This window comes from Watersipora subatra, chromosome 11, assembly GCF_963576615.1.
Source record: "Watersipora subatra chromosome 11, tzWatSuba1.1, whole genome shotgun sequence".
Lineage (NCBI taxonomy): Eukaryota > Metazoa > Bryozoa > Gymnolaemata > Cheilostomatida > Watersiporidae > Watersipora > Watersipora subatra.
In genome coordinates this window covers 42,910,042-42,933,530 of record NC_088718.1, presented here as the reverse complement: position 1 = coordinate 42,933,530, position 23,489 = coordinate 42,910,042, and the positions used below count along the sequence as shown (strand labels likewise).

Sequence of the window (23,489 nt, the reverse complement as noted above, 5' to 3'; positions counted from 1 at the left end):
TTGTGATTGAAATATAGCAATACAATCAGCTATATAAATGCTTTTGCTATCACAGATATTTGATAACCCCTAAAAGATGATTAATATCCTGACCGTGCTTATATGACTGAACTGGAAAACCGAACAAAAACCCCATGTCCTTCACACGAATGAGGCCAATTCTCATCAATCTATATATCAACAGGATGCATCTCGTATTAGCGTCGTTGTGTAGCCACCACAAATATCGGCACGACATGGCGCCACTGCATTTAGTCAGTGCATGCAGCCAGGCCTTCAGAGAGTTCAGTTTCCCCAAGCCTAGTCGGTTATGTTATATGGAGGGGCATGTTGGGCTCTTGGATTCCAGCCGCATATTCTTCAGAATTGCAGCAGATCTAGACTAGTCTTGTCCTCGATTGGGTGCACGATAATCGGGTCGAAAAGAGCGGCTAACAGTGGACAAGCAAATGCGTGTACATCGATGCATCATTAAAGCCATAGCCCGAGATCTTAACAAATTATTTAAATGTTTAGGCTAAAAGAACTGGACACGTTTAAAATATGTTTGGTACATGCCAAAAATAGGTAACTCTACTTATTCGTGGCTCACGATAAAAATACTGTTGGTCGAATGGAGAGGATAACTCCAGGTTTATGAGTAAATGAATGCTCACCATGTACCCTCTTCCACAATAGAAATTCTTTTTGAAATTTAGTCCTGATAGACCTCAGAGTATGCACAGGGCATTCTAAAGTGTAATTACACAATTTGATGACTCTACATTGTTTTCTCGAGAGGAAAGGCATGGAATAATACCTCACTACGTGGGTAACTGGGCTGAGCTCTTCTCACAGTATGTGAAATCAAAACCCATATCTAATCGAGTTACATTTTTGTTAATCGTAAGCTTTTTCTCTTTTACATATGTTCAAGGAAGAATTTTGAGGATTATAGACGTCAAGGGCGCCACAAGGACATTGCACATCTACACTTTACAAAACGTAACAGAAAAGAGAGAGAGATTTATGTATTTAGTTTACTTTTTTTATTTTGGTCAATTTTTAATTCTTTAATGAACATTTGTTACCCCTCTAAGTATAGAAACCGTTTAAGATGAACCGCGAACGCAGTTTCTGCATTTGTTGAGGTGAACCAACCATCTTATCTACAGCCACAAATGATGCAAAGGACTCAGCAATCAGCTGAGGCATATCAAATGATCCGAGTGACGCTAGATTGTTAGCATTGCTAGCTGTTGGTTTCCCAATCATAGATTTTGTTGACGGAGTCACTATTGTGTTGGGAAGAAACTCAGATAACTGTGGTTACTTCATATAGCCTGATGTCCTGCCCCTTGTGAGCAATATAGGATATCTCTGTTGAAATGCTCTCAGTTCCGTTACCCTCCCAGGACATGTAATCTAATTCTCAAAACAACATTGGCTAGCAGTTCTATTCGATTGCTGAATAATCCAGGAGTTTACAGCTGACTAAATGAAATGGGAAAATCTCATTGCTGCCGTCACTTCAAAGTCACTGCATTTTTTGTTTACCATCATTTTATGCACTTGGAATGCACTTGGCCACAACAGCTAGTAACTCAAATGACATCTACATTTGATAAATAAATAGAATCCTATAAAAACTACATAAGATCTCGCAGCATTTAAAAAAACGATCGATAAAGATTGAAGATGAAATACGAATTTAATAAATTCTTTCAGTAAAAGTTGACTAAATAGTTTTTTTGCACAGGGAATCCTACGTTGGATTCCCTTATTTTGTTTACCATCATTTTAACGTCTTGCTTTCGGAATGCCCTTGCGCTACAACAGCTGGCACCTTAAAGGTGGAAGATGAAATACGAATTTAATAAATTCTTTCAGTAAAAGTTGACTAACTAGTTTTTTTGCCCTTGGTTACAGACAATCCTACGTTGGATCTGATTTTCGCTGTTTTGAGTTTACGAATGCACCCATAAAAATATAAAAATGATATTCAGCGTCGTTCCGTCTTACATCATATAATGTGCGCCGGAAGTAATGTAAACAATTGCGAGCTAAAATCTCTCTCAATCCACGTTGTGGTTAACCCTAGGTTTTAGCCGCGCCACCCAGTTTCAGTGATACGCCATTCTGGTCGTGCAAAGCGCCTTACTAAAATGTGCTTTAATTCAAGTGGTAAAGAACTTTTTCTAATAAAAATTTTTTATTACTTGCTACATTTTATTATAGTGCTATAGTTCACAGTACATATAAAATAATTTATTCACATTCTTACTTATACGGAAATTTGGGTTACATCGTGTCATAAGAACGAATCAAAGTTGTAAGTCGGAAGGAGACCTGCGTTATGTGAAACAATAACTAATGGAATACATTTAGCCACAGTATACACAATTGAATACGCTTATCGCTTGAACTCTCGGCAATCACAGAAAAAGAAACAAATATATAAATAAAAAACATATCATTAAGCAGCTGTACAGTGTTAAATAGCAGATAGGAATTACAATCTAATTTTAAATTCGCAACAACATGAATTTGTTATGAGAAGCAAATTACAGTAGTTTAGGTTTCATAACACTAAGGTTACATCTGATGTCAGGTCAAAAGGTCACTTGGCTATGAATGAGTTGCTATAAGTCAAATGAAATCGGACTTCCTTGTTTCCTTTATAAGATAACAACAAAACAGCAAGTAGAGGAAGCTGTGATGCCGAAATGTCCCTGTGTATGTTTATGAGCCATTTTTGAGGTCAGCAAATGTACATATGGTTGTTTCGATCAGCGAATGCCTAATTTTAAAACCTGGTCCTTTATAGCGATCTGTGATGTATGCAACCTTTTCTCAAGATATTTACTCAAAAGAAAATGGACCTTTTGCGATATATTCCCAATTAGAAACGGAAATCCTTGAGAGATATCTGGTGTGTATTAGAAACACGGCGCTGCAAGTTTTGACAACTTGCTAATCCTAATCCAACACTGTTCCTATTATTTTTTGGCAATAAAATATTTAAGCGTAATTTTGATTTTTAGCTACAACGTTAAAATCTACTACTAAATCTTAATACATAAATAGAATAGGTGAGTATAAGTCAAGTGATGAAGATGGCAAGTAGATGGCTGCATTACCAAAACTTACCTGTAGACTATTATAGTGACTATAACAAGGAGGAGGAAGAGAACAACGGCAACGCAAATACCGAGAATGACTTCCAAGCTTAGCACCTCTTCTAAAATGAGAAACATCAAGTTTCAGGGTGAGACAAATCACACTTTTATAACTATATAGATGTTACAACTAAAGAACTTCAGTTTACTGATGGGAATTTCACAGTCTATGGAATATAAGCAAGGCAGTTAGCAGCCTGCGCCATGCAAGATAAGTGGAAAATTGAGACTAACGCTTTCTCTAGCAGAATGCCGAATAGCATTATGAAGTTTTGGGTGGTTTCAAACAGAATTTTACAACTGTATATGTGCAATGTTTTTACTTCCTCGCAAGGAATGGGGAGGGTATGCTCACCACACTGGTATTATAAAGTCATGCAAACCATGCTGGCAGCATATAGGTCTGCACACCATGCTGGCAGCATAAAGGTGTGCTCAATATGCCAGTAATGCATCCGAGGAAGGCGATAGAACATTTTTGGAAAGTTTCTCTTCCAGGCAGCTGCAATGACCGTATCCCAACTTGCTGTCAGCCTATCATCCAAAACTTCCTCACATATACATATATTTTTTACTTATGAAAGCCTTCAAAATGCTGATGAAGTAATAGAGTGGATGACACGAAAACAAGCTGATTTTTCAGGGAAAACTGCAATAGCAAAACCCTTAGACATTCCACGATTGTAAATTGTGAAACTGGCCGCACAAGACAAAATGGGAAACACAAAGCCTCTGCACCTTCAGCACGGGTGTGAAAACAAATGCTAAACGATGAGATAAAATGAAATAAAAATGAAAAAAGAATTCAGGCATTTTAGATCAGCAACAACTTGCCTATCAGCTCTTCGACTTGCTGTTTATCTGTAGCATTAGTAGCGGGTGGGACTGATGTGTCATTGAGTACGACTGGGGGAGAAGAGATCATTGTCATTGAGCACACTGCACGAACCCTGCTGGACCTTCCAACTACAATAAAAACTGATATATATATATATATATATATATACATTAAATGTTATGTAATCATACAACTTATTTATTTTTCCACAGTGGACAGCAAACTAAATAAATATAGGCAGTAATCACTGTTTAATATGTTCGGCTCCACATTGCAAGGCGGAACCGAACAATATGCGTGTTGACTAAGTTTTAATCAACATGCCCAGTGCATCCTCGGGTTACGATGACCTTGTTATACAATTTTTTCGATTTACATCTTCGAAATATCGAAGATGTAAATCGAAAAATGCTTCACATCTTCGAGTAGATGTGAAGCACGATGTTTTTTCGCGCTTGCCATACGAAATATTTTTCGCCATACGATATCAACAAAAATTTGAAATGAAAATTTGGCAGTCGGTAGGCTGAATACGTCGGAATAATGAATATGCTGATATGTTATTTGCCGTAACCTCTCACACATCGCATGAAAAAGATACGGTGCTTAATCTCTCTCAGTTCAGAGTTATTGGTTATTGGTTATAGTGAAAACAAAATCAGAAACAGATAGATGATAGAATTTTAGCCGATGACAAAGTTAAAGTTTAGCAAAATAATCCAAAATACACACTAAAGCTTAGTAATAAATATGTGTTTATTAAGTTAAATTCATTTAAGTTAAATCCAACGCTTATGTTATACGTCTGTTTTGAAGATAAGGGCTCCCTATGGTACGTACTGCACATAGTACCATGCAATGTTACATTTTCTTGCAGATCGTATCGAATAAATACACTCTAGTTATTGTAGGTAAATGTAGTTACTAAGGTTAACATATTATTTTGTTGCTGACTTTTATTATGTACTGTACGTATATAAAAATTGGATGCTTTTTACCGGAGGGTGTTTGGATTAGATAATTACGGTACTACGAGTTTCTATACCACTTTATATGACATTTTCGCCTTATGATGCCAACACCGAAACGAATTAAAGTCAAATAGCAATTAGTTTAATGAAAACTAAAAACTGCAATGTTTTGAAAAACCTTGGATGTCATATGACAAAATTGCTTCAAAGGTCAGGAAAAATATTTGCTCAAATTTTGTCTTGCGTTAAAAACATTAAAGTTGAGATAAACTCAAACTGAAGTCTGACTACACTCCAAAATAATAAAGAATTATTAAATTTGAAATGAAATAGTAAATTTTAAACTAAAATTCTTGTCACGCATTTAAGATCTGATCGCCTGCAGAGTCTAGGAAGGACAACAAACTGTACGGCTGGTCGTCTTCTCTTTCACTAGCTGACAGACTTAGAATGGCAAATAGTTTGACAAGGGAGAGTTGGAGAAGCTATTTGCTACTCTTGACTGGAGGCATGGATACTTTAATCTCTATCATGATAGCTCAGAGACTGCCTACCTGCTCGGAATTGGAGGAGAAATTTGGCAGGTTTTTGTGGGTCAGGGAGAAAGGTGATGTTAACATTGGAATAATAGGAAGTTGTCAGTCCATTAATACACCGTTTAGCCATAGAGTTGGCGCACATATATTGAGTGACTCCGGAAGGTTCTGTTACTTTTACCTGTGGAAGGATTCTATGATGGTTATGATTTCTAATAACAATAAATATATAATATAAAGATAAGATAAATATAAGATAAAGAATAACAATTAAAGATAATATATAATACAATATAATTGATGACAAACCCTTCCCTGACTCCTATAGGCACACACATTTTGAAGCTACAGTAAACAACACACGGCATTTGCAGGGTTACAAAGAACTGAGATTTTTTTTGGAAGAGTTAAAGTATTTTCAATTTAAATCAGTTTTGTTTTATCTTTTAAACAAATACTCTTTGGCTCATTTCTGCTCATGCTAATTGTTCATGCATTGCATCTAGAAATGATGATGAGGCCAGTTTTTTAATATATCCGCATAGAAATTTCGAAGATGCATGTAAATGATATGTATCTGAACAAGCGTGTCTATGTCAAGGGAGATAAAACCATATATGCCATGATATGCATTATTCGTTATTTTATCCAATCCTTTAACCTAATAATGAAAACTTCAAACACAAACAAGAAACTTACATTTGGACAAACATACCTCTTCTTCAAATTGTCTATCGATATAAACTAGGCAATTAATGTTTCAATTCAAAGGAGATAAACCCTAGTGGACGAGCAGCCATGTTGTTATCCCTATATGCCCTAAGTATTATGTTTAGATAATTATACCATTTCTTTGAATTTTGTGTCTATGAAACTATAATTAATTTTTGAGTTCAAGGGAGATAAATCCTAGAGGGTGAATAGCCATATTGCTACCCTTTATTTTTTTCCTGGAATCAAAAAGACAATAAACTTCAACTTGAATTTGTAAATTTATGAAAAAATTTATGTGAATTTATGTAATAATTATAATAATGACTGCATAATTTTGAACTAATTGATGTTATTTTCCGTAACACAAATAATATGAGAGATAACAATAAGCAATCATTTTAGCTAGTCTATAGCTACTCAATGGTGTCTTGACCAAGGTGGCCGTTTGTTAACTACACGCGTCTCCGCGCTCATAGGGGGAGTGCAGCCCTGTAATATGGCAAGCACAGACAACTCTCATATGTTCGCACTAAACAGAGTGCTTACAGAGAAAAAATTGAGTACTGTACATAAAATAGCTTACATAGTCTTGCACATATACTCCTAGGCTATGATATGTTACAATGTGCGTATACAATATACATGAGAGAGTATATTATGGTTATACCTGCAATAGGGTAGGTACAGTATAATATTAATAACAATAACAACCAAAATGGAAATTACGGTACAACGCTCTGGAATAAAACTGACAGGCACGCATCGTCTCTCCGTGAGAGCCACCTATCGATTGAAGTTGTAGTTTTTTAGACAAAAATGACCGCATCGGACAATTAGAAGTCTGGGAAAGTGAGATCCGAAGTAAGTCGACTATAAATCGTGTGAACTGAAAGCTGACGCGAGGGCTGTTAATTGAAAGGGCACACCACTGAAGTCTTGTTAGACTGGAGGTATTATCAAAGAGAAAATAATTGTGTTTATTTCTTTGCAATGTTGCTGGTTAATGTTAAAGTTTGACTTCAAGATGACCCAAATGCATTTCAAAAAAAGCCAAACAACTTAATTAGTGATATTTGATAAGGAACTACAATGATGACACTGTACAGACCGGAGAGTGGTGCCTTCATTGAGGTCAAGCTAAATTTTTTAAGCGTGACCTCTGTCAGTACACTTTTCATCTTGATCCAGTTAAAGCCTAAATATATAACACAAAGTACTTGTTTGAAGTACTTTTAATGTCCTAGAGAAGTACATGAGACAAAATATATATCAGGAAATGGAATACACTATCAACTTTCATTTATACCTAAGGGTACCTCTACAGTCTTAGAGTTATCTTCCACTGACTGACACAGCAAATACCCTAAGACACTTATATTTCGCTAGTATTTAGTTTCGTGAGTAGCATACAGAGTAAAATTTTGCTGCAACTTAATTTCGCAGCTTTGATGAGGGCGAAAATATAGTGATGTGAAAATAAATGCAGTGGAACAAACATAATTAGATTCCTCAGGTTCGGTTCACCGGTAAGAAAAAAAAATTTCAATTTGGGACTAGTTTGTAATTGTGAACCGAAGGTAGAATTGTGTGGGCAAGATCGATAATGCAATTTGATCGCTTGCTGCCATTTGCTTCTTGGACTATCCATGAACAAAGCCATTTAATTCCGCATTTTCGCTCATTCGTTATGATAGTTTAGTTTCGCTCATGAAATCTTTGCGAGAGGATGACTCCGCGAAAACGCGAAAGTTAGATGAGGCAAAGACATAAGTGTCCTAGGGTAGGCCTACTCCATAGATGTGACAGTTTAGCATACACCGAACGCCTTTAACAAACAGGTTTTGGAAGCATTTATATCTGGAAACTTTTATCGAAGCCTCAAAAACAAAAATATTTATAAAGAGCCCGAGCTAGTGCTGGGCACAGGTAATAAAACTCGTTGGACTCGCGGGTTTATCTTCTCTCGAGCCTCGGTAATAGAAATTTTGAGTATTTCGATCTTGCGGGTTCGGCTTTTGACTTGCGAGTTCTGGTTTTGACTTGCGAGTTCGGGTTTTGACTTGCGAGTTCGGGTTTTGACTTGCCAGCTCGGGTTTTGTTACACGGATCCGTTGAAGAGAGTGGACCAAAACTCGGTCTATTGCTCCTTGCGCTCTAAACACTGTTTAACAACTCACCAGTGTACCCTTTGAACACTGGCAACAAACTTCTCAATCAACTGATGAAATGCCTGCCTCATCACTTTAGAACTTCTATATTACTGTTTTATGGAAAAAAGGCAAAAAATATGAATTTGTTTTAAGATGTTACAGAGTTAATCTGCTACATACCAAGTTGACTGGTTTCAAAATCCTCTTCGTAAGTTAAAAACCATTGTATGTTAAATCAAATATTCCTATGAGAATGCACTGTAATTCATTTAATTCGTCCCACATTTAAAAAAACAAAGATAACTTCTTCATAAATGTGTTTAGTAATCCTATATAGCTTTAAAAAAAAATTTACTTCCAAGAGTATTTACTTCCAGTGACGAGACTGCAATACTTTCAGAATATTCTCTGGTTAATGTTGGAAATTACATGGGGTATCAAGTTAGAGATTTTCTGAAATTTTAGGTTTTAAGGTTAAAGAATTCAAACGTAAGTAGAAGTTAAAACTATAAAGGTCGTTGGTTGATCTTTCTTAGCAACTAATCGACGACACAAAGAGAGATAACGTTTCCACCAACCTGCTTGGAGCTGGTCATATCCAGCAACAAAAGCTCCAACGAAATACCGTCAGAGAGAGATCTGATCTGGCAGTTACAGACAGAGCCCTCTGGTATAGCCTGAACTCCAGTTGATGGGTAGCCAGGAGTAGCGAGGTAACCCTCAAACGGCGAGACTGTCCTTATCGTGTTGTGACATATACTCAACATGCTTTGCTCTAAATAAGAAAAAATTCCCAACTTTTAAAAATTATGTTTTTCCTTAGTAGTTTTAAAATGTTGACTCGGGGGCGCTACCTACGATATTGCAATGATAGTCAATGCTCTCATATAGGTGTGTCTATATGTATAAATATATCGAATCTCTCATATAGGCATGTACCTCTTACTAGTATGTCTAGGATTTCATGCGCACAGCATGATCATGAATACTGTATAAATTTTAGCACAATTTTTATGAGTCACTATCTATGACGCAAATTTAATCCACAAGCGGCTGACAGATTAGAAAAATTGGTACAGAATAATTACAGATCAATAAAAATAATTACAATAAAGTTTGAAATATTGATAATATCAAGCGAATATTATTCATGAAAGAATGCCAGCGCAAAAAGATCAAGCCAATATTTGCCAAAAGTGGTCCACAGCATTGCAAAGCTAGAAACATGAATAATAAATCTTTTTAAAAAACACGATGACAGGTGCAATACATCATTTTAAGAATGCACATGTATGTTTGAAGCTTGTCATCAAACCTATGGCAAGCTTTTGACAGCGTGTACCACTCCGCTGTGATACAATCTTACAAAAGGGGCAACAGCTAATACTTGGGGCCAAAGTAATTTTGATTGTTTGTAGAGCAATTCAACCTGAAACATAACCACACAGCGTATTCATATAACAATAATCATATATTGTTTCAATTCGACCCCTCGCCAGACGCATAATGGACGCATAATGGACACCAAGCATCGCTATTGTTTTGCAATGACAAGCCTTCCTACACGCATTCAACCATGAAACTTCCTCTGATCACAAGTTCCATACGAAACTGTAATTTTGAGAATTATTTCACTATGTCGCTGTGCAGCTGCGGGTAGTGAACAAAGGGCTATTGTAGATAAGGTACACCAATGGAAGTGATTCATAAACTAGAGGCTGAGGTCATTTCAGCCTTGTTTATCATATTCTCACAATTGTTACTATGGTATTGCTTGAGAGATGAGATTTTTCAACACCAGCTACCAAGCAATCTGAGCTGTTTCAGAACGAGCCGAATATGCCTAAGTACCCCTTTTCAAACGAATTATCTCAGTCTATATTTGGTTTAAACGGATAGATACATAATGAAAATGTCAGAAATCTGATAATTGAAGAATTCTAGTGATATGCAGTGTAATATGATCACCTGAACGTTTGCGGCGTGGGAAAACCAAATGAAATTATAGCTAGTCACTTGCAGCTGAAATGGTTGATTTTGTATTTGCTAGCTAATGCATAACTCCATTGATAGCAGTTTATTGAAGTTTACGCAAAAAAAAACGTTTTAGATGAAGTCTACAGACTAGACAATTGTAGCACAGGACCAATTGTGATTGAATGCTTTTCATAATGCCACTGAAGGCCCTTGTGTGAGTCAAACCACTAGTCTGCTGATCTCATATCCACCCCCTAACCGCCACTGCTCCGTAAGGTTTAGAAGTGAGCCACCACACCAGCTATGTGTCTAGCTTGGGCTGTGTTTTTACATAAATAGCTGCGAGGCTTCAAATCAATGTCAAACCTTGAACCTTTCTAATAGATGTTTCGTCTTGATCCAATTAAAATCAGTGTCACACAGAGTTCTTATTTAGAAATGTGGAATATTAGGCCTAATTAATATTTTAAATATTCAATTTTGTAAACAACTTGTCTGAAGAGTAAGATACCAGAATGACAAATGACATTGGGGTCAGAGATCACTTCATGAATGTCTCTATGAATTCACAACAGCTCTTTGTAAAACTCTTGTTATTTTCTTAACAAATGTAGTTCTAGGGCCCTGGTCGATGGAACTCAGTGAATCCTCGCAACAAACTGAGTCATAACGATCGATTTGTTAAGTTAAGATTTTGCGGCAATTGAACAATTTTATGCTTTATAAACTCGTTAGGAGAAAAAGTGATATGATTGAAAACTATAGTTCCCTCTCTATTGGATGAGGTAGATCTATGTTATTGGTCAATTGTTAGTTGGAAAGCTTCCAGCCTCAGACATATAAACAACAGCCCAAGAAATTAAGGATCAGCGTGTCTGCCCAAACAAAACTAATTATTTATTATTGAAGATCTGTCCTCGTATAAACTGGCATAAGTTTAAAATCAATCCTAAACCTTGAACCCTATTAATAAATGTTTCATATTGATCCAATTAAAGTTAGTGTCATGCGAAGTTCTTGTTTAGAAATATAAAATAATTTCTAGAATATTCAAATTAGTAAACAACTCAGCTCAAAGGCAAGATACCATAACACCAAATGATACTGAGGCCGTAGATCACTTGATGAAATACTTGTCTGAGAAGACGCTACGACACAGATTTGGTTGACAGCGGATCAAAATAAGTCAGTACAAAAAGGTCAGTCGATGCATTATTGACTCTCAGTCTGAGGTTTGCCAAAGAACTACGATTTGATCGACATATCACTGCCATTTGATCAACAATCATATCACCCTAGTTTTTTTGAGGAACCTCTTACCGATACCGTATGGAAAACACAAAACTATGCACAAACTCTTCAATGGTATAATAAAATCTGTGTCCAGCCATCTGAAGCTAGAAGATAGTTGAGAAAAAAGATTGTCTCATGCAGGATTCGAACTCTGAACTTCCAGAATGGTAGACCAATGCTCTAACAACTGGGTTAGTCAACTGCTCACTCGCTTCCCCAAATAAAGAAGCATTATTAGCAAATTAAATTTTTTTCAAGGGATTGTCTGAGATTAACAGCACATCCTTGACATTAAAACAGTCATAATCCCTGGCTGTGCTTCGTATAGCATACCAAACAACTGCGACTGCTTTGTCACAATAACCCCTGCTCATGAGAAACCAGCGATAGCTTGTAAAAAGTTAATAAACCCACCTGGCTTCTGAGCATTTAAGCACTTTTTTCTTTTCGCAATGCCAAAAGGTTCATGGCTTCTTGCTGCAAGGGCTGAACTCCCAGAAGATATGCCCGCAGACTAGTACTTGCGCCACCGAAAACTCAGTTCAGAGTTCATCTAGTACTTTTGAGAGTTGCACTGGTTTAACAATATGACAGTTTAAGTTTAAAGGTTTTACCACTAATTATTTTTAATGTTTTGGCCCTTTCACCCCAGATTATATATAGAGACCAGGACAAACATCAACTTCGATGGAGTTTGTGAGTCATGTTCAGTTTTTGCTGCCAATTACCAAATGTTTTTATAAATCATCTCACATATATATAGAGCATGTCAAAAGATGCCGTAATGATTGAAAACCAAGACATGATTTGGTGAATAGTTTTGGTCATCCACTGTTCGTCATGCAATTGGCAGGATGCCAAGAATGATGTATTGTCTATGAGTCAGCTGCTGAGCAACTTTGGAATTGGCTCACATAAACAATGTGTGCTTATGTACATGAAACAACAACGTGCATTCTGCACCAAGAGGCGCTCTGCTGCAATGACAGCCCTGAAAGTTTGAACCATAATGGAGATAAGAAAATTACAAAATTTACGGTTTGAAAGGGTGATTCAGCAATGAGTTTAGAAACAGGCGCCAAGCGACGAATTTCATGGTCTATGGTTTTATGACTTGTGCAGGCGCTGGTGCCAGGGCTATTACTATGTAGTAGAGAAACTAATGCTACGTTATATGACTTCACTCGTTGGGATGCGTAAGTGAAGGCTTCAATTCTTTGTCATAGCGAAGTTTTGATAAAAATCTCTCGCGGTTTCAAATATTATATTGAGTCATAAAATCTGATTGACCGATCTTAGATGAACATGGAATTATTTTCAAGAGAAACACAGCTTTGTAAAGTTTTTTCTGTTTGCAGATTTGCGGCAGCAATTTTGAAAAGCCACGGGTTTAAACAAAATTAAATAAAATCTTGCAACTTCAAGACTTCACCGAAGGCTACTGGTAGATGTTTTACTTTGAATCTTCTGAGCTTGTCGGTGTTTTGTACTTAATTTAAAATCATTCTTAACCCTATTCTTTTTAATTGAATTTTAGTGAAATATTTTGTATATTTAAAATGAGCTAAATTTATTTGTTTTAGTATCTATCTTCAGTATATGAAATTGCTAATTTTTAACAACTTTAATTTGCATTTTAAAGTTATATACTTTATAACCATAGGGTAAGAAAAAGAAACCATCTCGGTATTCAGAATAAAAGGCACAAGTTTGATTATAATAGCTTGTGATCTCATGAAATGAAAAGGTGGTCACTCACGAGATATACAGCTGTAGTGAACAGTCATGTACTCTGAGTCTACGTTGCCAACACTTGCGCATGGGATCTGAGTCGAGTCTTTCAAGACGATATTGGAACAGGATTGCCGACCTGAGCATTCATCCACGACCCTCACATAGTCGGTATGATCTGAACTGTAACATATAAATATATATTGCAGTTCTTGCTGGCTCCATAGACTACGGATCTGAACACAGAGTGACAAATTGGTAATGAGGTTATTTTATGTTGAGAAAAACCTGATCATACCATGGCAAAATCGTGATTAATTACATCATTTTGCATCCCAATCAGGCCAAGAATGTGCAGCTCGACAAAAATGTGAGCTATAGCCTGCAAAGAGTTTCCGTAAAAAGAAAATCTATTAAAGTTCTAAAAAAAACTGTAAAAATTTACACCCTTAATCCAATGAAATGCATTTCCAAAAAGAACGCTCAGCGTATTCCACTCTCGGAAAATGTTCGTCAAATGTTTGTAACCAGAAGTTTTGTAGTACTTTTCCTTTTGCTTTGCGCTCATAGGCTTAAACTTAGTATGTGGAGGTAGTTGTGAGACAATTGCAACTGACGTCTAGCAATTTGCAACACCCAACTTTCACATGGTTTTATTATATAGGCCTATTATATTGTATAAATTTTATATTATATATTCACATGTACAAATCTCACTTTGTAATCGCGTTTGTTTGTGACTCGACGTAAACGCTATGCGTTTCCACACTTTCCTAGCTGCCTTTATCCAAACCTAAATCGCATATGCTCCACACCTTTCACCAGGTCAGTAAAAATATTTGGTTTCCAAATTCTGTCTGGTTCCTAAGAACCAGTATTTTAAACACCCACCTGCTGACTATCTGATTGAAAATGAAGGAAAACCTGTGCATCGCTGGACATACCGCAAGTAAAAAATACATCATTGACAAAAAATTAGCACTCGACCTAACCAGTTCATTGTTTGGAAACATCACGGGGTGATGGCTACACGTAGCATTTCAAATTGTAAATGAATAAACCTCAGCAAACAATGGGTCATTCGAATGAAACAAACCATGAAAGACAATTCGTGATAGGTCGCTAGCGGTTAGTGTAGTCAATGTCACAACAGGTTTACTGTTTGTTCGTGAAATGGTGGCAGATAATATGAGACTTGTTTGATCTAGTAAAAGCTTGTGGTTAGCTGTAGTACTTCGAGGAACTGATTAGGAAGCTAACCTGAGCGTGTAGGAGCAATGAGGCTGATCCTTCTCAAGAACTACTCGGTTGATCACGATCGTCTGGTTGTATCGACACTCCAAACGTAATGCAGAGTTAATCATGGCTCTTCTAGATACAGCTACGAAGAGAAATGGAATTGTATGTTTTATAAGAAATGCAGCAGTGATACATAGAGTAGATACGTTGAGCCAGGTTTTTTTTATACAGTGGTGTTGAACAAAGGGAGAGAGTTGCCTTGAGTTGCCCTAGCAAATGGTTGTTTGTGTGTACAGTAAATGCTCCTATAACATAAATCCCAGATAACGTAAAAAATTATGCAAAGTTTTTGCTACGTAAAAAACTTCATATAACAGAAAAAGTGTCAAGGGGCAACTTCTCAAATTCGATATGAATGGTATCATATCTAGCCACGCTTGTGAGAAAAAAAACGACGTACGTATAGCGTTGTATCTATATTATTGTATATTTATATCTATGTTATTATATATGCAACTTCCATGACATTTTAGTTTGTTGTGATAAATCGTCAGATGTGTCCACAAAACAGAGACTAGGTAACTGTGCAATTGTTAATGAATACTTAGAGGCGATCGATTGGTGCATTTGTTACAGTGCCGGTCTTCCAATCTGAATGTCACGAGTCGAAAGTATTGCTAAAAGCTTTTTTAGCCTTAACTTGACCCCTGGATGCAATATATATTAAGCTGGTTACTTAACATACTCATAAAACTACTCCTAGTGAACTTTAAATACAATTATTATGGAGCAATTCTTGGTGAAGTTCCAACAAAGCAGGGTTTCTACAAAATGTAGCTATTACACTACAGAATTATTTGGCTGGTGCTTTGATGGAATTAATTAACTGACATCTGCCTAGTTTATGCCATTAAAACTAAGATTGTTTCCTACAGCTTCAAACCAAAGGAATTTGTAATCAGCACAAAATACTTCATGCAAATTATTAAGTTTGTGAATACTAACAGTAGGTACTATATTAATACTAATAACTAATTACAGAGGTACTATGACACTTTTTTAAGCAAAAGAAAATTTGTGAGTTATCTGAATAGCCTATTTTTGAGGTATTTTCGAGAGAAATAAGTCTATCAACAGTATCGTTATCAGGGATATCTGACACCCACAGTTGAAGGATTTGGTTAGCTTGTGCTGCCAAAACTCCTTTTGTCTGCTAAGTAGATGTTATCATCTACTTATTTGAAATACAAATATAATCTAACATTCTGTGACAAACCTCAAGTCTAAAAATTTCGAGTGCTTTTTTTGGAGAAAATAATAACTTAAAATCTTAGTTTAAAAATTTTGGACGAATTTGGTAACTTTTGTAAATGCAATTAACGTTTGCCTAAAGCTGCTAGCATGATCCATTATAACTGTTTCCATTTGCATGAACAATATAAGTGAGCGGCTATAATGTATATGAGGTTGGTAAGTTGGGATTTTAAATAAAACTATTGATGAAAAGTCTGTGACAGAAAGGTCTTCACTTTCTCGGAATTCTTAAAATGTCTCATAGAGTCAGTTGATTAGCATATAAGCTTTTCCAAGGTTTCATAATACCACCAAAAGACTACTTTTGTTAGCCATGTTAATGCAGACAAGAAGCCAAACACAAAAAATCATATTATATAGCCTATACCTTCATCGGGTAGTACTTTACCATTTTTACAGAAAAAACGTCGCGCATATTGTGCCACAAAAAGGAAAGATGTTACTATGTGGTGTCATAAACGCAGAAACATATTGATGGCATGACGAACAGAACCAAAATATTGCTAAATAATTTTTCAAAGTGTAGGCCTATAGAGAAGGATACATCCTTATGGTCTGTATATATAGTTAATATGGAAACATCCCTCTTTATGTTTTGATCAATATATCAGCTATTTATCATACGAGAAAACCATGAGATGGTCTGTGGTGAGCGCCGTGAGATCTACTAATACAAACATCTTTGGAAGAGATTAAGTTAAGTCATAATCCATCATGATTCGATAGAAAAACAATTGAAATTCTGGTCAACTGATAGGTGAAGGAATTCCGTTTGCATGAGCTGTGGCAGTTTCTGTCTTGTTCCACACCATTTACAAAGTTATTACCTAGAAGAAAGCAGCCATCTATCTACCAGTTGTACAAGTTCCAAAAGAAGTTATCTTGGTAAGGTGACAAGCAGCATTTTCCGCTCGATGAGCGACAAGATTTTAGGGGAAAAGAAGGAATCAAGGCGGTTGTATAACCTAGCAATAGAGCAGTATTATTCTAACAGATTAGCAATGGCGCCTCTGTAAGCTTGACGCGAGTGGGTGCATTTTGTGGGTCAGTAAACAATGCCCTCTTCATTAATGCCAAAAAATAACAAAACAGCATTCATTCAGTCACGGCAATTAATTACAGAAGTGAGGACGGAAGACAATGAGATTTATAGGCAATTATGACCTTATTTCATCTTGCAAATACGCATAGATTGAGGATTTATGTATAAATAAACAATCTAGTTACAGGCCAATCATTACATACAAAGTTAACAAGGTTGCGGCTAGTAGCCAGTACTAACATAATTGAGATAATAGCCATGCTATTTGGATGCATGAAATCTAATTAGGCTCCCATTCATAAGAACTTCATCGGTAGTCTGGACTGCGTAGAATCTGTAATTTATACTCCTAACTCCTGATAGTTATGAATTATCGTAGAAAAGGAAGTTATTAGCGGCACACCATAAAAACAAACTTTAGATCTCCAGTTACAACTCTTCCCTCGAGTCTGGACACTGCTGGACACACTTGAGTCTGGACACTGCTTTAACAAAGTCACTCTCCTAGCTGACACGCTGACTCACAGATTACAAACTGATGACCCCTCACATTTCCAGAACCAATTTCAACAGCATGTTGCAATCCTTGTTCTGACGAACATGAATACTTTCTCTAATATAATTATTACATTGTGTTCAACTTTACTTCACCATCAAAGTTTCCAAACATGAAATAGACGTAGATTGTTGTTGGTGTTTACACAAGAACATGTATTAGGACAAGCTTCTTGTCAGTTTTAAGTACTATAATTTCAACAGACTCGCTTATTAATGGAGATGTGGAAAAGTTTGTTTCTACACAAACTCATAATTGCTAGAGTTTGCAAAATATGCTTTTACGGTTCATTTTAAAATCACACTTATTGGTATTTCCAGTCACGACAGAACAACATTTGAATAGCCTCAAAACTAAAGTTTGGTTGCTCCGCAAGTTTCTACTTACTTTACAAGAAACCTTACAACTTATCAGCTGATCACCAATGTGTGAATCTTGCCAGCCTTCATTGCCAGCCTGCCTAGCAAAATCATTTACAGACTTTTGTATCCAAATTTTAGATTGTAATAAAAGTACATGTATGTTGAACAGTTCTATATTTTTATTATATTTTATAATAAAAATACAAAGAAACAAAATTTGAAAACAAATAATGAACACACAAAATAAGTGATTAGGAAGCATACCTAACAGCACCCAGAGTCGCAGGTACAAAGCACCATCTGACAACTTAACTAACTTTGATTACCAGGTAGAAGGCTGGCTAAATCTATGCCGAATCACTCGACTCATGTTGTTAACTTCATGTGTGATTGTCGCTGAATTATATTCAAAACCATAACTGTTTGATGAGCATAAATTTCAACGATTTATAAACTAGTATGTGGCTTACTAAGTTCCTATTAGGTTATTAGTTGTATTCTGTGAAGCAATAATATTATCGAATATAAAACATACATGTATACATTTTTTCGTGAACAATACAATGCACGATCATTTTAGTTGGCCAACTAAACTGTGATTGTATTGTCCAGACACGAGTTGAGAATATTCTAAAGAGTTGCAAAAGATACCTTTTAATCTATTGGTTTTTTAAGGATTAATTTCTGTTCAGATAAAATCAATTACAACTTTTTCAGCATTATTAGCAAACAGTTTTGGGCAAAACAAGCTTTTCAAGTGGTTCATACCACTTTTGCATATTTTAACAATATTAAAAGTTTAAAAAAGTTAATTGACATTAACGACTGCTTCATAAATAGAAACCATAGTATTTTGTAGCAGAGTCTGATAAAGTTATTATATTTATAGCATGCCAGAGCATATTAATAAGAATAAATACCTAAAGAAATTACATTGAGTATTTTATTAAAAAACTGCACTATATAATACTAAATAAGAAATTAAATATAAAACCTACATTATATATAGAAAAAAAATTATTAAATTTAAAACAAACTAAGCTTATTTATTCACTAGATTTTACTCAGACAATTTGTATGTTGCCGTTTTTATGTCTAGATTCGAGTGTCTTCAGTGTTTATGCTTTTTGATGAGTAATGAATGTTACAATGCAAACAAACTTTGAGATAATAAATAATACAATAATAATAGACGATAAACCACAGAAAAAAAAACAAACCGGCATCTTATCTGCATACAATAGTTGGCAAAGTGACAAATAGCTGGTAAAACAAAGCAGGACTTGGATAGACTTTCCTACCTATCATGTTATCACTTTTCGCTAACAAAACTGCCTCAGATTAAGAAGTATGTTTTGTTTGTTCATTACATACTTGCAAGCAACAGCAAAAATAAACCTGTACTAAAAACTTTTTATGAGAAAGACAATACTTCACCGCTTATCAATGAGTTTAACCAAAAGACCTTATCAAGCATCTTCAGGTTCACACTACAGGTATTTGCTAAACCGTAATTTCTTACGAGACTCGAGCTTTTTTGAAACTTACTAGATCAAAAGAAAACTCAATTTGTTTTGGTATATAACTCAATATATCCTATAAAACTCTGTATATTATTATGGACACAGTGTATCCTCAAAAACCTAGTACACCCTAATGAGATTCAGTGTATATTTATTGGACTTAATATATCCTCATGACATGAAGTAAACCCTTATGAAGCTAACTAGTTGAAAACTACTTCTAAATCAGATTTCAAAAGAGTTAAGCACTTATCAAAGCTACCAGGTGTTTTAGAACAAGAAAAACAACATTGAGTTGTTTACACTTTGAAACAGATGATCTCATATCACTTGGACTCCAAACAAAATTCCTCAAAACAATTGCAGCACCAGTACTTACACTTCACTTCAAAGACCTCAATGTACTTTTTATTGGTTGTGCGGTGAGGGATTAAAAATGGAGCGTGAGTCACATAGATGTCTAAAGGTCAAAGACTGAATAAAAAATCAATTTTTACAGGCAAAATTTAGCAAATTTATATCGCTCAGCTCTGATATGGAAAGCGAGGATGTATGGTTTTCACACTTTACAATGACTCTAAATTGAACGACCTTGGACAATGCTCTTGTTTGCACAGCTCATGAATGTAATCAGCGAGTTAACTAAAGTCTAATTAAAATTCTAAAAAGCCTTTACAATGCTGTTATACGGAGTCAGTGTAGAGTTTCCACTAACAACTAGGCTACGGACTACCAAATTAACTCTAGTCAGCTCATTGTTAGAGATCAGCAGTAAATGATGATTAAATGCTGACAGCCTTGCAGGGACTCTCTAGGCATTGTCCTTGTTGTTATAGTAGTAGAGAGCTAAGAAGAGCCCATGGGTAATAGCCTAATGCATTTTATGCTGAGTGACTCCTCTCCAAGCTCTAAACTAGAACGCTATATGCATTTATTATTCTTTGTACGAATAGATGCATGATTATGAATGTATAATTATGTTTCCTCTCTCATTCATTTGGCTGTGAGGTGACCCACTCATAGACAGGAAGTAGAAATTCCGGAGATAATTCAGGGTAGATCTCTACAGCCATTTCTGCAGAACAGCAGAGCACACACTTGCAGTTTCACGAAATAGAGTAGCTAATGGAAAAATTCAATGGTAGGTTTCGCTTGCTTAAAAATAAGCGAATCGCTGGCTATAAAATAAAAACCTCACATATGTACAACGGCGAATGATTGGCAACGCGTACCAGACCAATATTAAGAATTTTTTTTAGAAACTGTAGTCCCTTTCATCGTACGATAATAGATTAATGTTCATTGAAGAGAGTACAAACATATCGGCGGACATAGGCCTACTGGCTGTCATTCTTATATTTGTATATAGACTTAAGTGCGAAAAATGCGGGTGTAAAAATATCTATAGACCTACTAATTGCACTTCACTTACAGACAAAAAGTTACAAAGCCAACACTATATATATATATATCTATATATATATATATATCTATATATATATATATATATATATATATATATATATATATGCATACATATTTACTCATGCTACAGACAGTACTGTTTCCGCTATTGAAGCCTCATCAGTGCAGCTCAGAGCTTAGACAAGGGACACAAATCCCCTTATTCATGAGAGTTGACTTCCTGCCACAAACAACTAAGTTGCCTCGCAGACTTTTTTACATATATACATATATATAATTATGTTTCCATATTTCATATTTTTATATATTTTTCCATGTTTCATATATATATACATATATATATATATATATATATATATATACACAGTCAAACATGGATAACTCGCCCACGGATAGCTCGAACACATGGTTAACTCGAACGGTTTCTTTGGTCCGTTCCCACGTAATGATAAATTGCTTTAGATAACTCGACCTCAACTCTGTTAACTCGAACAGTTTTTTGCCCAACGGCTACCGAGACGGTTGTTATCGCTTTAGAATATCACTTTATTCAAAGCCATAGAGGTAAACCTCAACTTTTCGTAAATCATAGGCGTCGTTATTACCACCGTCGGCAAAATATTTTTGTCAACAACTTTTCTAAAGGTTTGGTGAATTTGGATTTTTACCAAACATCTGCTTAGCGATCGCCTTTCGCAAGCATGGAAAAATGAGGTGACCTTCGCATAAACTTCAAGTAAAATCGGCAAAATTGATCTCGGTTAAAACGGTAAAAAAAAAGATGTCTTTTCTTCTGAGCATTTCAACAACGATCAAGTTTTGCCAATTTTATCTAAAAAACGTCCTGGCAATAACATCACCTCAAACAACAAAACCATCTCAAGTGATAGAAAAATCTCCTATACTTTTTGATAAAAAATTTTTAAACTTTACATTAGAAGCATTTAATTTGAAACAAGCCATTTATGCTTTTGATTTCTATTATAGTTTGTATATGTGCATGTATCTACTAATAAATAAATAAATACATGGACTTGTGACAGTGCTCTGATAACTTGAACGCTCTGATAACTCGAACACTTTCACTCAGTCCCTTGAAGTTCGAGTTATCCATGTTTGATTGTATATGTAAAAAGTATGTTCTAGTGTATTCTTAAGCTAGTGTTAGGGCGCTTTAGCAAAAATAGCTCTAAAGCATCAGTAGCCTATACTAATAGTTCAATAAGGATTCGGAAGTAAAAACCCAATAGGTTTAATGGCATAATAACAAACTAATGCAAAGTTTTGTTGTTATGGCAATTATCATGCATTAAACGGAATCTTAAAGCTCAAACACATAAGTTTCCTGTAGATATAGCTCAGCATGATTAATTTTTTTGAATCCTCACTAATAAAGCTATAGCTAACAAAACTGAATTTCCTTTTCAGCGGATCTTGTCAGTCTAAGTGGCTATTAGGGAAAATTACACATTATGCTATAAAGTCTACAAAAAAGCTTGTTATATACAACAGTTATCAAACATCTCCTAACTGTTACCTCTAACACAAAATGAAAGCTGATACTTTTCACTCTTAGCACTGGAGTTGTTTACAGAAAATAAAGGAATATTTGAGTTTTATTGCGGTGCAGAACCTATCAAAACAGACAGCACTTCTAAAATGATCAATTGTAACATTGATACTTATATAGCAGATCATTAGAGAAGGAAAACTTTACGTGAAGGTAATAACTACGCCTACAAATAACAAAAAGATTTCCTTACCTTGACTTGTCCGCACAACCGTTAATACTAATCCAATATACAACGAAAAGTTCCTTAGAAGCATCATTTAAAATCTTGAATCGTTTACAATGATTAATTACCGTGATTAACGAGCAAAGAAGTGTGCAGAAAACGTATGAATCAGTATTGTATGTAACTAAACACATAAACGACAAAATATATACTGAGCCACCCAAAAACAACCCGACAGCAAGCAAAAATCTAATTCGAATAGCTGGCCTAGCATTGAGAAAGCTCAGCAAACCTCTCGAGTTTTCCAACTGCACGTGGAACTTTGGCGGGTTAAAAGAAAATTGTTGTGTTCGATTGGCTGAAGGACAGAGTGCCAAAGTCTTATTGGATAGGGTTCATTCAAACCCTATCTAATAGTCTCTATCACGGACTACTAAATAGACTAAGCGTCTTAGTCGCCTCAACTGATTGCGAGAGAGTTTGTGTGAAACAGACTATAACTGCATTTCCGTTCAGGGAATTTAATTTCTAATTTGTCCGTAAATACGAGATAGGACGCTCAGTTAGCAACACAAAGAGAAATTAGTTTAATGATAAAACAGCGTGTTATCTAAAACCATATTTTTGATCGAATATCAATTATTGATATTACTTATTAATTTTCCTAAATTAACTACCTTCGTGAGTGTCATTTTTAAGAAAAAGGGCACTTCTTTGCGAAGCAACAATGGTTGCTTAAGCTTAGTAATTAGCATGCTTACATATATTGTTTTTGTTAGCTGGATCAACGATCGTTTAAAAATAGTGTATAGAAACTAAAAAAACTGTATTGATATTCTGAAAGGAATGCAGAGTCAGGCAGTTTAGACATGTATGTAGACTCAAAGGATCGACGAAGGATGGCTAAAACAAAGGTGAAGTGTC

At 35.5% G+C, this 23,489-nt stretch overlaps 1 protein-coding gene across 2 annotated transcripts in view; it reads right to left on the bottom strand.

Annotated features, from left to right (window-relative positions):
• Positions 1-22,787, bottom strand: part of LOC137408542 (uncharacterized) — a 30,234-nt gene extending 7,447 nt beyond the window's left edge. For both annotated transcript variants that reach the window (XM_068095104.1, XM_068095105.1), the window contains exons 1-7: positions 22,593-22,787; positions 14,629-14,749; positions 13,397-13,551; positions 8,946-9,142; positions 5,522-5,684; positions 3,993-4,124; positions 3,130-3,220 (exon numbers count right to left, since the gene is read on the bottom strand). In XM_068095104.1, the coding sequence (XP_067951205.1) occupies positions 3,130-3,220; positions 3,993-4,124; positions 5,522-5,684; positions 8,946-9,142; positions 13,397-13,551; positions 14,629-14,749; positions 22,593-22,659 (926 nt within the window). In that variant the 5' untranslated portion in view covers positions 22,660-22,787. The remainder of the gene's footprint in view (positions 1-3,129; positions 3,221-3,992; positions 4,125-5,521; positions 5,685-8,945; positions 9,143-13,396; positions 13,552-14,628; positions 14,750-22,592) is intronic.
• Positions 22,788-23,489: the final 702 nt, after the last annotated feature.